This window comes from Elgaria multicarinata, chromosome 19, assembly GCF_023053635.1.
Source record: "Elgaria multicarinata webbii isolate HBS135686 ecotype San Diego chromosome 19, rElgMul1.1.pri, whole genome shotgun sequence".
Classification (NCBI taxonomy): Eukaryota; Metazoa; Chordata; class Lepidosauria; order Squamata; family Anguidae; genus Elgaria; species Elgaria multicarinata.
Window position 1 is genome coordinate 3,774,117 of NC_086189.1, and position 16,523 is coordinate 3,790,639.

General features: G+C 48.2%; 1 protein-coding gene across 1 annotated transcript; it reads left to right on the plus strand.

Moving 5' to 3' along the window:
* The first annotated feature begins 8,929 nt into the window (after nucleotides 1-8,929).
* On the plus strand, nucleotides 8,930-16,523 carry LOC134410983 (ficolin-2-like). Its single transcript, XM_063144518.1, is given in 10 exon segments — nucleotides 8,930-8,954; nucleotides 9,946-10,059; nucleotides 10,972-11,025; nucleotides 11,491-11,517; nucleotides 12,805-12,840; nucleotides 13,083-13,118; nucleotides 13,508-13,635; nucleotides 14,014-14,143; nucleotides 15,045-15,179; nucleotides 16,273-16,523. Coding segments are annotated over 10 exon segments (936 nt in total).

Here is a 16,523-nt window from a genome sequence, read left to right on the forward strand (position 1 = left end):
GTGGACAGCGAACTCCTCCCATCCAGATTCTTACAGTGCAAGTGACCGGTGCAGCAAGCAGCCAGGAAGGAAACGCTTGCTTCCCACCCTCCGGACGAAGGCCTGCGGAGGAAGTGGATTTAGGCGGCTCTAGCCAGTGAGCCAAGCTGCAGGGGAAAGGCAAGGAAAACCGGCCACGGACGCTAGCCAGAACTCCTTCCGTGGCCTTTCTTGTGTTCTGGGTCACTGTTCCTCAAACACCCTCTTGCCCACCTCCACAACACCCCAGGCCCTGGTGATGATGATGCCTCCCTCCACCGCACACTTCTGAACTGACGGCAGGTTCCCAGCAAACGAAAGGAAGGCCTCCTTCCTGCAAAGTGCAGTTAATGTGTGGGATGCGGTGGCATGGGGCAAAGCCAGCTTAGAGGGGGTTTTCGGGGGGGCAGGGGGACGTCAGGACAGAATCATGGAAGTGGAGAAGTCTTTTGATAGCTAGAAGTGGAATCTCTATGGGGAGATACCAGCTGGTGGGGCCCAGCAGCAGCGATGGTTTCTTGGCTGCCTGTGCTTGGAAACAGTGTACTGGGCTCAAGGTGCCTCTTTGGTTTTCCTCAGCACGGCAATTTCTGTGTCCGCATCTAGGCTTGACACTGAAGGGCCCTCCTCTTCCTCCACTTCTCCCTACTGCTGCCACTTTCTTGTTGACTCACTCTACTCTGTGCAGCTGCCCCCCTTTCCCCAGAACAGCAGCCCATGTCTCCTCCTCCTCCTCCTCCTCCTCCTCCTCCTCCTCCTCCTCCTCCTCCAAAACACCTAATTATAATGAACATCTGATGGCCCCCAGGTTGCAAGGGTTCCCCTGTTCTCTCTCCGCTTCCTCGCCTGCTGGTTTGAAGGGGTGATTTCTTCCAGTGGGCCGACGTGGCAGTACACAGTATTACGGGAGGGTTTCCGGGGAGGAGGTGCGTGCCGGATTAATGGTATCCACATTCCTGCTCCGCTGCACCACTGGCTGTGGGTCAGGGTTGCAGCTCTTGCTTTGCATGCAGAAGGTTTCAGGTTCAATCATGAGGACTAGAAATTTACTTTAGTTTTTAGGGGAAGGACCATAGCACAGTGGTAGAACATCTCCTTTGCATGCGGACCATCCCAGGTTTGATTCCCAGCATATGTAGGTAGGGCAGGAAGAACTCTTGCCTGTAGAGCCGTTGCTGCCGGTCAGTGTTGACCATATGGGACTAGATGGACCAAGGCTCTGAACTGGAAGGCAGTTCCTCTGTTCACGGAGCTTTGGGTGTAAGCAAGACATTGTGAGCGCCATGGCGGCATGCGGGGTCCTTCTGCAGCAAACGAAGTGGGCAATTCTGACTGTGATGACGTCTCAGTGGGGTGGGCATCTCATGGCCCTCCAGATGTTTGGGGCAACAGCTTCCGCCAACCCTTTGCCATTGGCTGCCAGGCGTTTAAATATATGCTGGTATTTGCCTTCGTCCCCTGAGAACCTCTCAGAAATGGAGTCCTCCATCATTATGCATTATCTGGGGATGGGGGGATGTTTGGTCAGCAAGGAGGTGTCTTCCAACTGTACGCCCTCCACATATGATGGACTCCAACTCCCACCACCCTGTTGACCACACTGGCTTGGATGATGGGAGTTGCAATCCACCAGGTCTGATGAACACTGGCTTGGGAAAAGCGGCTCTAAGCTTTTGGCAACTTAAAACAAAAAAGCGGGTTGGTGGTTGGATATTTTTAGCTGCGGATCTCAAAAGAGACCCCCGCCACTCGCTGACTTTTAAAGATGAAGCCACAGAGTCGCGGCCTGATCCGCCACAGCTGGCTGGCCTGACCTGGGCCGTTTTTCACGTTTGCCGTACTCCCGCGGCTCACAGCGGACCTGTTTTTCTTCCCCCTTCTGGAAAAATCCATAAATGGCTCGCGAACTTTCCCCAGACGGCCCTGAAAGAGCGGCCAATGCCTTCCCCCTCTTCTCGAGCATCCCCACGGTATCGCCTTTGGCACGCCCAGGGGTGGGGGTGAAAGGACAAGGAGTTCTTGGCAAGGGTGTGACAACGGGAGCAGGAGGGGAATCAAAGTGAAGTGGATGCGGGTGAGTTGAATGGCTGCTTCACGTTTATTCTGCAATGGGGGGGGGGAGAGAAAAGATAGCCTCTTGCACAACAGGGAGAGGCTCCTTTCAAGTGGTCATGGTGTTGCCATGGCTGTGGCGTTCCCGCTCACTGCTGGAACGGAGCCAGCCATTGTACGCTTCGCTTTGGCCGGCGAGAGTCTGGTGTTCAATTCCCACTAGCAGCTCCCAACGGTTGTTGCCTGCCATTTCTGGGATGCCGGGGAGAGGCGGAGGGGACCTTTCGGCGGTGTTATTCCTGCTGTCCTTTGGCACAGGAGTTGGCCACCGATTGCGGCCTTGAAACTGCCGGTGTGCACCACACACAATTAACCTTCAACTTCCCCCAAGTTGGGATGGGAAAAGTGGGTGAGGCGTCTTCATGGGCCCCCTCCTGGGCGTGGGCCTGGGCAGGTGCTGACCAGGCCTGTGACTCAGGAGGATGGCGTGGCTGTTTCTTAGGACAGGTCTTTCGGTGACTAGCAGCACCGCTGCCTACATGGAACCTCTGTGTTCAGGGGCAGTGTACCTCGATGAGTCCCAAATGCTGGAGACAAACAAACATGGGAGAAAGATGATGCCTTTGTGCTTTGCTTTCGAGCATGGAGGATCTGTGGAGCTGCTGCTGGAAACGATACTGGGTTAGACTGACCCCTTGGTACAGAGGATGGGAACAAGGGAGAGGGGGGCCTTCTCGGTACAGTGGAGCACCCTCCCCAGTAAGCTCCGCCTGGGGCCGACGTGGTCATCTCTTTGGCGCCGTCCTCTACTCCCAGGCATTTGGCAGCACAAGTCAGGGCTTCTTAATTTAGGGCGCGACCCTACGCACGTTTGGGCAGGGAGAAGTCCTACAATTCCCAGCAGCTCCTAACGTGACTAGGATTTCCCCCTACCCTTAATGATTTTATTGAGTTCTGGTATTTTATTGTTAATTAGTCTTAGTTGTTTTAAATTGATTTAATTTTTGTATGTTTTAATCCCTGTTGTACAGACACCTTAAGTCCTTTTATTCCTTTCTTTTTGTTGTTGAAAAAGACATCTAATAAATATTATTATTGCTGTTATTATTATTGCTATTATTATTATTATAATATTTATTTGTATCCCGCCTTTTGCCCAATGCTGGGCCCCAAGGTTGCCTTACAAAGTTTAAAACATACATTGGGGGGGGGGGACATAAACATTTAAAATACACAACAAAATTATAAGTCATTAACATAGATGGAGGGCCAGATTATTCTCCGAAGGCCTGCTGGAACAAAAAAGTTTTAGCCTGCTTCCGAAAGCCCATCAAGGAGGGAGCCAGCCTAGCTTCCCTGGGAAGAGAGTTCCAGAGCACTGGAGCAGCCACCGAGAAGGCCTCTCCCCTGTTCCCACCAAGCGCGCCTGTGAAGATGGCGGGACTGAAAGAAGGGCTTCTCCAGAAGATCTCAAAGCATGGCGTTTTTCTAGATGGACATGACAGGCTTTGCCAGGTCATGCTGTCTTTTACAGATTCAGGAATTTCCTGGCTATTGAGCATGTTTTAAGGATGGCTGCTTTCTGAATGTTGGTGTGGATGTATTTTGGTAGGCCCAGTTTCTGAAGGTTTTCTGTATAGTTTTTTGATGTGATGCCAGTGACTGATGTGACTAACGGAATAATTATGACCTTTTCCTGTTGCCATAGTCCTTTGACTTCCCTGGCCAGTGGTGTATATTTCTCTCTCTTTTCCTCTTCCTTTTCTGTAGTATTTGTGTCATTAGGTATTGCTATGTCATGATGATGATGATGATGATGATGATGTGTGGCAATGCAGATCCTCCATGACAGAGGTTTATATAATCATGCACATTGTGGTGAAATTGGATCGCAGTACAAAATCTCTCTCCTGTGCTGGTGGTGGTTTCTATACTCAGCTCACTCTAACTGCATCCATCCATTTTGAGTTGATGGCCGGGAGCCCAAGAAGCTGGGTGCAACTCCCTGAATTGGCCTTCCCCCAAAAATGAGCCTCCAGATGTGTGGCACTACAACAGCATGCCCCAGCCAGCACATCTGGGGGCAGCAGGGTTGGACAAGGCTGCCCTAGATTATCTAGTCTTGTGTAATGGTGATTAGAATGCTGGGACATCAAGGGCAGCCCCACGTGGCGCTCATTGCAGTAATCTACAGGAAGGTGCATGAAGCACCATATCCATGTCCAAGAATGGCCAGAGCTGGTGAGCCAACCACAACCATTATTCCCAGCACCACCATTCACATTCCAGACAAGCTGGTGGTAGGTGGTAGGGGAGTGTGGTATAGCAGTTAAAGCATTGGATCAAGACTCAGGAGATCCAGGTTCTAATCCACGATTGACCCTAAAACTGACTGGGTGACTTTGGGCCATTTCCTGACCATCACAGTGGGGGTAATATGGAGAGGAGGAGGACAACGTGAGCCGATTTGGGTTCCATGCAAGAAGGGAAAAAGCGGGATGGAAATGCAACAATACTAAACTAAGCCTAAAAGTATCTCTGCGCGAAGTCAGAGCACATCATTTTTCTGACAGAAAACCCACTGCACCCTAAGACTGTCCCACTGCTGCTGCTCCATTAAGTAGATGGAGGAGAAGGAGGGAAAGAGGAGTTTTCTTCTTCTGCTCCAGCACAGAAGAACTTTCAGGGCCACCAGGCTTGCCTTGGGTTTGAGCTGGATTGGCACCGAGGGTGGGCCTACTGAGCTTCCCCTGCCTCTTCCTCTGGCCCAGACAACGGCGGTGGTGAGAAGGAAAAGCAGGAGAAGCCACAACCTCCTTGCTCACTGGCTCCCACAATGCCCCTGACATAGTGTTGCTCTGAGGCATTGTGGGAAATTGAAATGCCAACGGCTCTTGGCCACCGATCACTGCTGCTGCTGCTGCTGCCAGGTACACCAAGCTGGCCCTGGTTCTGAGACGGGAAGGTCAAACCAACAGGTGCAGTTTTGCAACTGGGTCACATCAGCTGTGGCAGCTTGCGCTGCATTTGGGGGTGGGGGTGGGGTGGGGGAGGGAAAAGGGTCGTTCTCAAGTTTCCAGTGACTGGTGCCTTGAATGAGTTCAGCGACTCATCCCAAGCCAGCTCATTTGCCAAAGGAGAAGGAGGCCTTTGGAGTCTTCTGTAAAACGTTGGAAAAGATCCAGGAGTTTCCCCCTTCATTTCCTCCATTGATCTCATCGCCTCTCGTCCCCATTCAGGCGGCTGCTTCACAAGGCTTCGGAGGTCACCTACTCTTGTCTGTGAAAATATGGGGCCGCCAAAGCAGCCGTTCTAGACGGACTGTGCCCTGGGTGGTTGGTACCCCTGAGCCAACATGTCGTCAAGGATTCATTGACAAAAGGCAGGGGGGCAACTTTGCGCCTTAAGGGCGCAAACCAAGGCTATTACTTCTGCGCCCGATGCGCCAAACCCGCCAAACCTGGAGGCTTACGAGCATCCCATGCAGAGCGGGAGGAGCATCAGGGAGATCATCGCCAACGTCTTCCTCCTGCTCTGCGTTTTGGCTAGGTGGACTTTTTTGCCCGCCCAGCTGGGGTGTGTCAAAGGGAGAGGCCCCGGCTTCCCAGTCCCCTCTCTTCCCCGCCCACCAGCACCCCCACCCCTCTCCAAGGCCTGATTCTCGACCTCGGAGAGGCATCCAGCACGGTTCTCTCCACGCCGGCTGCCAGGGGGCGGGGAGAGCGGATCCTGGGCTCTGAGGGCAGAGCGCTGTCTCTGACCTCAGATCCGGGAATCCAACGTATCCGATGGCCCCCTAGATGCTCTTTAGGGTCCCTAGGATTGCTCTCTTTGTGTGGATAACTCTGTGGGCGTTAGAGCTAAACATTCTTTAGCCATTCACACCCTAAAAATATCCAGTGCTAAGGATGAAGAAGGGTTCCCATCTTTAATTTGGCAGGAAAAAAAAGTGTTTTAGCCACTAGACAAAAAGAAGAAGCCAGTTTGCATAAAATTTGCATATGTTCATGTAGGAGAAACAATTGATGGATAATAAATCTAATTAGCAGACTTCTTGTTATCTTGACAGGGCCCCACTTCCTGTCTATATCTGGCAAAGTGGTTTTTTTTTCTGATGCTGAGAAGGACTCAGTCGTTTGACACTCAATAAAGTGACTTTATTATTATTATTATTATTATTATTATTATTATTATTATTATTATTTATTTATTTATTTATATAGCACCATCAATGTACATGGTGCTGTACAGAGTAAAACAGTAAATAGCAAGACTTTATAAATAGATGCTTGTAGATTATATTTTAAACATTGATTAACAACAAACGAATGTGGTTTTAAAAAATGTCATTTTATTTAATTATTGTGCCTAGTGTAATACGATAAAGGTCAACTGTTCAAACAAAATAAAAAGGAACGTTTCCCATTTGTGTCTGAGTGACATCAGCAATAGAACGTTCTTAGAGCACCTGTGATTTAACTAGATCCCTCCAAACTGATCTACTTAAATTAAAACAAGCAAATGTACTTAAGGCAATTATAGAAAGAAATTGATGCCATGGCTTTTGTTGACAAAAGTTATGATCTGAAAAGACAACAAGACAAAAGGCAGGTGCATACAGTGATTGGTTACTATACTCTTTTAATCCCGCCTGCTCATAGTTATTCATATGGGGGACATTTTGTTTTTACTTGTACAGTTATAGAAATTTCCAAACTTGTCCTTTGTGGTTTTGACCCATCTGGACCCCAAACTGTTTTGAGCAAGAGTGTTTCTTGTACTGTTCCTTTTCCCCCAGGTCAAGATTCCCACACTAATGGGTCAAAAGCAAACTTTGGTTCAGACGGCCACTTTAACTATGCCTCTTTCATATGCCTGAAATGACCACTGCCTTAAAATGGCCCTGCCCTCTTTTATTTGTAAAGATGCATAATTAGAAACAGCTATGACAATTTCATTAGAAATGCAATACATCTCGCAGTAGTGGGAAGGTGGTGATCAGGTCCTCTGCCCACGTACTAAATGCTAAGCAGCAATGCCAAGGCCCCTGCAGTTCTTTCTTCTAAGGAGATTATTGCTCTGTGCTGTGGCTCCTAAACCACAGGGCTCTATCTTATCCCCTATGCTGTTTAACATATACATGAAGCCGCTGGGGGAGGTTATCCGGAGATGTGGACTGAGATGTCACCAATATGCAGATGACACCCAGCTCTACCTTTCCTTTTCATCAAACCCAGGTGAGGCAGTGGCTGTTCTGAACCAGTGCCTGGGCACAGTAATGGACTGGATGAGGGCTAATAAACTGAGACTCAATCCAGACAAGACGGAGGTACTGTTAGCGGGTGGTTCATCTGTCCGGCGAGGTGATGTTTGCCCTGTCCTGGATGAGGTTGCACTCTCCCTAAAGGATTGGGTCCGTAGTTTCGGGGTGCTCTTGGATCCAGAACTGTCACTTGAGGCACAGGTGAACTCAGTGGCAAAGAGCACCTTTTATCAGCTTAGGTTGATATACCAAGTACGCCCGTTATACGTGGGGCTGCTTTTGAAAATGGTCCGGAAGCTTCAGCTGGTATGGGCAGCCCGTTTACTAACAGGGACTGGCCAGCGAGACTACATCATGCCAGTCCTTTTACAACTTCATTGGCTGCCAGTCCAGGTCCGGGCCCGATTCAAAGTGCTGGTATTGACATTTAAAGCCCTAAACGGTTTGGGGCCAGGTTATTTGAAGGAATGCCTCCTCCCATATGTACCTGCCCGGACCTTAAGATCATCTACAGGGGCCCTTCTCCGTGAGCCCCTGCCAAAGGAAGTGAGGCAGGTGGCTACTAGGAGGAGGGCTTTCTCCACTGTGGCACCCCGGTTGTGGAATGAGCTCCCCAGAGAGGTCCGCCTGGCGCCTACACTGTACTCTTTTCATCGCCAGCTGAACACCTTTTTATTCTCAGTATTTTAACACTTAATTCTAACTTAAATTTAAATTTTATTGTTCTAACTGTATTTTAATCTTATATCAATTTTGCTGCGTGGTTTTTATCCTGGTTGTGCTTTTTATACTGTATTTTGTATTTGTGTTTTTAACCTGTTGGTTGTTTTATTATGATTTTAATTTTTGTCAACCGCCCAGAGAGCTTTGGCTATTGGGCGGTATAAAAATGTAATCAAAATAAATAAATAAATAAATAAGGGTTCTTGATCTTTAAACTGGACTTGGACTTGATGGACCTTCAAATAAAGGACTGTCTGCTGTCACATGGACACACTACGCTCAAGACTTGCAGCAAGAGTGGGCATTGAAGCTACTGTTTTGATTAATTTCACTTGTCCTTCTTGCAACATTGGATGCTGCCTTCTATTGAGACAGAGCCTTGTTCCATCTGGCCCAATATTGTCAACACTGACTGGCAACAGCAGCTCTACAGCATTTCAGACGTTGCCAGCCCTACGTGGAGAAGCCGGGCATTGAACCTGGGACCTCATGCATGCAAGGCAGGGGCTCTCCCACGGAGCTAGAAAATACGGGGTCTCTGATTTCACCCTTCTTCTCCCAGTTGATTTTTACATATCTAAAAAAAAAAAGTAAATATAAAAATGAAGAGTTACGGAACTGCCCGTCACGCGTGTTATGACCCTCAGAGGTGAGTGCTTGTCAAGGAGGCAGATTTCGGAAGTGTTGCAATTCTGTTGATTTGCATTTTTCCCACTTGTAAATTCAAAAAGAAGAGGAAAAGAACCCACAGCTCCCAGCTCATAAAAGCTTAAGGGGAGAGAAGGCAGGAGGCACATCTGAGGTGCAGCGATGCAGAGGGGCGCGAAGCAAACCTGTCTGTTTTTGCGCTGTCTGCTGATGGCAGCTTGCGGGATGGCCCACGGCGACACCTGCCCAGGTGAGTAGCAAGCTGGCCTGGACTGTGCAGCTTTGAGGGATGCATCCCAGCTTTTGGAAGCCCAAAGGGAAATTTGAACACCTGTTCAAACAAGGAGCAGAAAGAGGTCCTTTGTCTAGGGCCGGCCTTACCGTTAGGCAATGTGAGGCAGCTTCCTCGGGCAGCAGGTGGTGAGTGTCATGAAAGGGCGTCAAATGGATCATTGCCTATTCATTCATTTATTTATTTATTTTTATGATAGTATTTTTGTTGCCAGGAAGGGGAAAGTGGTACTGGTGAGATTTTCTGCCTCAGTTGCCAAAACTAGTTGACTGCCCTTGGGTACCATGTACCTCAATTTTTGGTGGGGGGGAACCACATGTTGATCTGCCTCAGGCAGCAACATTTCTTGGGCCAGCCATGCTTCCATGCCTGTGTTAGGCTAAAAGAGAGAAGAAACTTGGGTTACAAGGTATATAAACTTCCAGTCTTGCTTGGGAAATTGAATTCAAGGTTCCCAGATGTTAACCTGAAGCAACGGCAGAACTTTAGATGCCTCAAGGCCGCGAGTGAGGAAACCCCTTCTAAACCTCTCACTTGCTCCTCCTTGGATCACCCTCTTTCCCTGCACTCTGAAGCAAGTGAAATTCATAGTTTTGACACAGGGCAAGCAGAAGCTGGCAAAGTTGAAGTTTAGGAAAAGCTGTTTTAGGCGCATTTGGAAAATGGACCCTTTGTTTGATGATGAATACAATCAAGGAGGTACCTCTCCTCCGTGACCTCATAAGAGCTAGAAACTTGAGCATGCTGATATCTACTGCTTTCAGTAAGAGTGTGTGTGTGTGTGTGTGTGTGTGTGTGTGTGTGTGTGTGTTAGGGTGTTGTTGTTAGAAATTGCATGCAAAACGGCAGGGACTCAAGTTGAAGGAGTGAGGGTCTATTCCCAACTGGCAGTTTTATACTGCTTATCAGCTGTTGGCTTTTCATTCCATATTTCGCTGTTCCTCTGCAGATGTTCAGATCGTGGGCCTGGGTGGATCCGAGAAGCTCGCCATTCTGCGGGGCTGTCCAGGTAGGACTGGCCCAACAGGACCCTGGGGGAACCCGGGTGTTCCTGGCGCAAAAGGTACGTACCATGAGAGCTAGAAACTTCAGAAAAACAGTCTTTCTCATCACTGAGGCATGAATGTGTGTACTAAAACTGATTTGATATGTTGCAAAAATTATTTTTCCCTTGCAGATGCAGACAGCTGGGATGTGTTTATACAGAAGCAACATTTGTTAACGTTTTCTGTGTTGTAGTTAAAGCAGTACATAAAAAAAACAACCAAACGCCTCTCTGCTGGGCACTCTCTTTGAAAGCACTGCTGCAGCTCTCCAGATCTGTTTTCCTGTGGCAAGGGAGCAGTAAACAAACAAATAAACCTTATACAGGAACTTACCTCTTTCCCTTCAAGATGCAACAAACTCTGAAGTGGTTGTTCGGGTCAGGTTAACTGTGTTGTTGCAGGAATACAGTAGGGGAGGAAAGGGTTAAATTTCCCCTCCCTGCCTGATTGGATGCCATTAAATATCAGCCCCCCACAGGTGATCCAATTTGCATATTATTATTATTATTATTATTATTATTATTATTATTATTATAATAATAAAATGACAACCCTACATTTTTCAAAGCAAAAATGCACAATGTGTTTACTACTTTATATTGTTTTGATATTGGCTTTTATAAAATATCTCTCAAGGAAATCATTTAGAGATCTTATATCGAGCAGTATATAAGTAGTTAGAAAAAATAAGAATAAATCAATTTAGTGTTGTTTGCTTGACCCTCAATGGCAGACTTCTGCCAGATAATGGAATATCTAGAAGTTGAATTCTCTGTGAGCCATTTCAGTCTTTGCTGATAATTATCTCAACCTCCTGGTGGGGCTCCATCTAGCTCACTGTATCAGCACCCCCCCCACCACCACCACCGCAGTGTCACCTGGGTTCTCTGTGAAAAATGTAAGACATTTACTGTTTTGTTTTTTAATAGGCGAGATGGGCCCACAGGGAATTCCCCGGAAAATTGGACTCCCTGGACCGAAAGGTAATGTGGCAAGGATTGCATCACTTGGCAGCATCGAGGGAGAAATTGATGAAGAGAGCAGAAAGCTTTAGGCATCCCCCACCCTGCTTACTATAAATATATAATCCATAACATACAAACGAACCACTAATGAAATATCTCATTCCCACCCCCACATCCCGGGTTCTTCAGGAACTCCTGAGGGACAAAGTACAGGAGACACACCAAAGAATTGAAATTAGATCTCTGTTTTTTGTTAAAAACAAGCATTAACCAGAAAAGGGGGGGGGCAGAATGGATTGGGATAATGGATTGGGGGCACAGATTGAACACTTTTGCCACTTACAGAATTCACCCTATTTAAATTGCACCCCTTGATATTTAACCTGCTATGGAAATGATGCTGGTTACCTACCGGGGAGATGATGGCTAATTCATTCTTCTTCTTCTTCCTCCTCCTCTTCCTCCTGTTTCTCTTTAAACCAGGAGACAAGGGTGACACAGGTGTCCCTGGTGTGAAAGGTAAGAAGGAAGCGATTTCCCTGCCCTTGGGCTGCTATGGGGTTCCTTTGGGGTCCCTCTGAGTACCAGCCAGTTTTTTTTTAGGGTGGAATGGAGGAGGAGGAGGAGAAGAAAAGGCTTGCTTGGGGCTAGGAGAGATGCTCCACCCATTGCCCGGAGCCCCGTTAATGAGCCAAAGGTTATATTTATTTATTTATTTATTTATTTAGCAGCATCAGTGTACATGGTGCTGTACAGCATAAAACAATAAAATAGCAAAACCCTGCTGCATAGCTTACATTCTAATAGAATCATAATAAAACAATAAGAAGGGGAAGAGAATGCACCAAACAGGCACAGGGGAGAGTAAAACTAACAGTAGAAAAGTCAGATCAAAATCAAGTTCTAAAAGCTTTAGAAAAAAGAAAAGTTTTTAGCTGAGCTTTAAAAACTGCGATTGAACTTGTAGTTCGCAAATGTTCTGGAAGAGCGCTCCAGGCGTAAGGGGCAGCCGAAGAAAATGGACGAAGCCGAGCAAGGGAAGTAGAGACCCTTGGGCAGGTGAGAAACATGGCATCAGAGGAGCGAAGAGCACGAGCGGGGCAATAGTGTGAGATGAGAGAGGAAAGATAGGAAGGAGCTAGGCTGTGAAAAGCTTTGTAGGTCAACAGGAGAAGTTTATATTGGATTCTGAAGTGAATTGGAAGCCAATGAAGAGATTTCAGAAGTGGAGCAACATGGTCAGAGCGGCGAGCCAAGAAGATGATCTTAGCAGCAGAGTGGTGAACAGAAACCAACGGACTGATGTGAGAAGAAGGAAGGCCAGAGAGAAGAAGGTTGCAGTAGTCCAACCAAGAAATAACCAGTGCATGAACAAGCGTCTTGGCAGAAGAGACAGACAAAAATGATCGAATCCTGGCAATATTATACAGGAAAAAACGACAGGATTTAGCTACTGCCTCAATATGAGGAATAAAGGAGAGCGAAGTTGCAATGTGCGAAAGGGTTCCTCCTCAGGATTCCCAGCAATTCATTCCCTTCTGCCCAGTTCCCCCCCCAACAGTGAGCGTCCCATAGTCACTGAGTTCACTCAGTCTACTTTGGGTTGTGTTGGGGTTTCCCATTAGTTTTCTTTGGGGGTGGGTGGGGGAGTACGTCTGCAAATGTTGGGCTTCCCCCAAGCCTGGTGAGAATTCCCTCTTGAATGTGAGTAGTGCTCTTTTGGCTACAGAACCAACGGCACTCCCCACCTCAACGTCCGGTATAGAGGGAATGATGGCTTACCACTCTTTCTTCTAGGAGATAAAGGACCCCGAGGACCCCGTGGAGAGATAGGTAAGTGTGGGGGCACCTCTGCTCCCTTTTTCATACTGTCAAGCATTTGTAGTTATATCCCTCCTTCCCCCCACACGGTCAAACCCACAGTAGCCTAGTTGAGGGGAGGGTCTCACCATTCAGGACCTGTTTAGCTTCAGCAAGGTCCCTGCATCGGGGCCCTTTGGACATGAGAAGGAGAAAAAGCTTGATTTATTTGTTCGCGGTCTTTCACCCCTGCTCCTCTCGTGTCTTTTGAGCAGGAGAGAAAGAGCTGAACGACATCCGTTGTAAGCAGGGTAAGGGTTCCTCTAGAAGTCTCTCCTCTGGTTCAAGAACTGAATTTCCTGGAAGATTTTCTTCTGGCCTGAGCTGCAAAGGGCCCAATCCTGCCCCCAGAACTGGGACTCTTCATACTCAGAGGAGCAGGCTACCCAGTCGGATTTTAAGATGTCTGGCTGTTATTTTAATAATGTATTCATTTTAATTAGTTTCATGTATTTCATAATATTTTTGTATTCTACGTTGTTCCCTGCCTCGATCCAGAGGGAGAGGTGGGTAATAAATTATCATCATCATCATCATCATCATCATCATCTGAAGATGTGAAACAACGCAAAATCCTGTGTCTTGTGGCGTGATCGCAGCTTGAACAGAAGCATCCTCTTTGCCTTTGACTTCTGCCTAGGTGCAAAAGACTGCTGAGAACTCCTGGCCAAGGGGGCGGTCCTGAGCGGCTGGTACACCATCTACCCCCAGAACTGCACAGCCCTGACGGTGCTGTGCGACATGGACACAGACGGAGGAGGATGGATCGTAAGTCGGGGTGGGTGGGGGAGATCTTACTATGGGCAGAGACCGCCTTGCACCATACTTTAATTTGTCCTGGTCAGTGCAATGCTGGGCCATTTAGTTTACACAGAGAAATCCAACGGGATTCAACGGGGCTTACACCCGAGTAAGTGTTCAGGATTGCAGCCTTACTCCTGGCCAATATTTTGCCTGAGTTTAAGAAACATAAGCGACAATCCTTAGCAAGAAATGGATACAACAAGTTAGGGGGTCTGAAGAACTTTCCCTTCCTAGTGGATTGGGCCTAAAATGCTTTGGAATAGCTAGCAAACGTAGGCTTTTATTTCACGCCCTCGTCAGAGGAGGAGGACTGAACGAATCCCTGCCCCCCCTCCCTTGCAGGTGTTCCAAAGACGGACGGACGGCTCTGTGGATTTCTACCGGGACTGGGGCGCTTACAAGAGCGGTTTCGGAAGCCAGCTCACCGAATTCTGGCTGGGAAATGACAATATCAACCTCTTGACCGCTTTGGGTAAGTTGTTGCACATTCCCCCCCTTTCCTTATATGATTTATTTATTTATTTATTTATTTACAACATTAATATAGTGCTCCGCCTCTAAACAGACTCCAGAGCCATGAACAATAAAAGATAAAAAGAATATATAATAAAATAAAGCAACCTGCTCAAAGTTTAACACACACACACACACACACACAGAATATCAACAAAAACCATGGCTGGTCAGTTGAGGATGGTGTGTTGAGATACGGATGTCTTTAGCCAGAGATGACAGCGACCCAGTGTTGGTGCCTGCCTGACCTCCAGAGGCAGGGAGCTCCATAGAGAGAGATTGGGGGCCACCACATTCAAGGCTCTTCTCTGGTTGGGCTCCAACCAAGCTGTAGGTCTATGCTGAACCACCAGAAGATCCCATTTGATGTTCTCAGCTGGCTCCCGGGTCCTCTCTTTTTCAAGAAGGGAGAGACAGTGTAGTATAGTGGTTAGAGTGTTTGGGTAAAAACAGGGAGACCCAAGTTCCAATCCCTGCTCATCCATGAAGTTCTTCCTTCCTCTCTCAGCCAAAACTCGATAAAGTATGGGGGAAGAACCGCTTATACCACCCCATAGACCATGGAATAAGGGCAGAATAAATGTAATGGAATGTAAAAAGGAGCATGGCCCCAATCCACTGGGAATCTCTCACAGAAGTTCTGTTGAAAAGGAGAATAATTGCACAAGAGTAAAACCAGGCTCCTCTTGCAACCTTGCGCATGTTTCAGCAGGGGTTGCGCGAACATTTCTGGTGGATTGGGACTTGGTCTGTTTGTGTGGGGCGGGGAAAGAACTATAAGTCTTTGGTGTGCTTCTAGAGTGGTCGGCTGTGGTTTTGCAGAGTATAGAAACCTATTTTCCTCTCCTTGTACTGCACAGGAGAGAACGAACTGCGTGTGGATCTCACCGATTTTGACAATAAACTGGTGTTTGCCAAATACGCGTCTTTCAGTGTTTCGGGGGGAAAGGATCAATACCGGCTGGCTCTTGGGAAATTCCTTGGCGGCACCGCAGGTATCATTTAGAGGATTTTTCCTGCCTTGTCCCATGGCTACTGGAGGGGAGAAACCCCACGGAATGGGAGAAACAAGGAGCAACCGGCTGGGCTAACTGCAGCAGGCAGCGGCAGGTGAAGTAAAGCCAGTGTTGCATGGAGGCAAAAGCTCACCGGGACGTAGCACTGGGACTCTCCTATTAGCCGGGACCCCAACCTCATCTGCCACCCCCACCCTGCCTCAGACTTCCCTGTTCCTCCGGGCTCAGCTTCAAATGTCACAAGAGCTGGGAGGCAATCGATTTCTCCAGACACAATTTATTGTTCTCTGCTGTAATGCAAAGTATTTGGGGTTCCCCCCCCCCGGTCTTGGATGGACAATTAAACCCACCTCATTGGCCCATCACAATGCACTTGTGCGTTAGCTCTAATGTGCATGAGTTAATGCAAATTAGCCCTAATTCCCAATTAGTGCAAACCCCCCTCAAAGTGAAAAACTTGTCCGCAGGTCCTCGTGACTAGGAGAACACCGACCCGCTGCCAAATCCGCAGGCTGGATACACAGAAATCTGACATCATTTGAACGCATTGGAGTTTTCTCCGAGCCCCCAAAATCACCCCCCCCACATGGTTCTTAGAAAAGAAGCTCTTTCCTTGCTGCCAACGGCAGCTTATGTTTCGGGGGGAGATGAATTGGCTTTGCCTTGGGAGAATAAATCCGAATAATACTTTCTGAATGTGCAGCCCCGTGTCTTTTGAGTGCCCGGCAGTGCCCCCTGCTGGCGTGTGTCTGGGGTGGGTACGTGGGAGCAGCACAGCAGCACATAGTCCAATAACTGCCTCCGTCTGAGGGCTGCCCTGGCAGCACCGGATGTGAAGGGACTGTGCGGTGCTGTCCCAGCCCTGGGCCCGAATCCCCCGTTGCCTCACAGTTGGCCAAGGAGCGACTGTCCTTCCATCCCTGACAGCCCTCTGTCAGGGATGCTTTAGGGTGGATTCCTGCATTGAGCAGGAGGTTGGACTCGATGGCCTTGTAGGCCCCTTCCAACTCTGCTATTCTATGATTCTATGATTCATCTGCTCTCAGCCAGAACTTTCTTCTCTCCTTCTCAGGCGACTCCTTATCCGGCCACAACAACATGCCATTCTCCACCAAAGACAGACAGCAGGACCCTGAGAACAAGAAATGCGCAGAGACGTACAGAGGCGCCTGGTGGTACAAGGGCTGCCACTCCGCCAACCTCAACGGGTGGTACTGGCTGGGGGCGCACAGCTCTTTTGCCGACGGGGTGAACTGGAAAAGCGGCAAAGGGTACAACTATTCCTACAAGCGCTCGGAGATGAAAATCAGGCCGCGGGTTTAG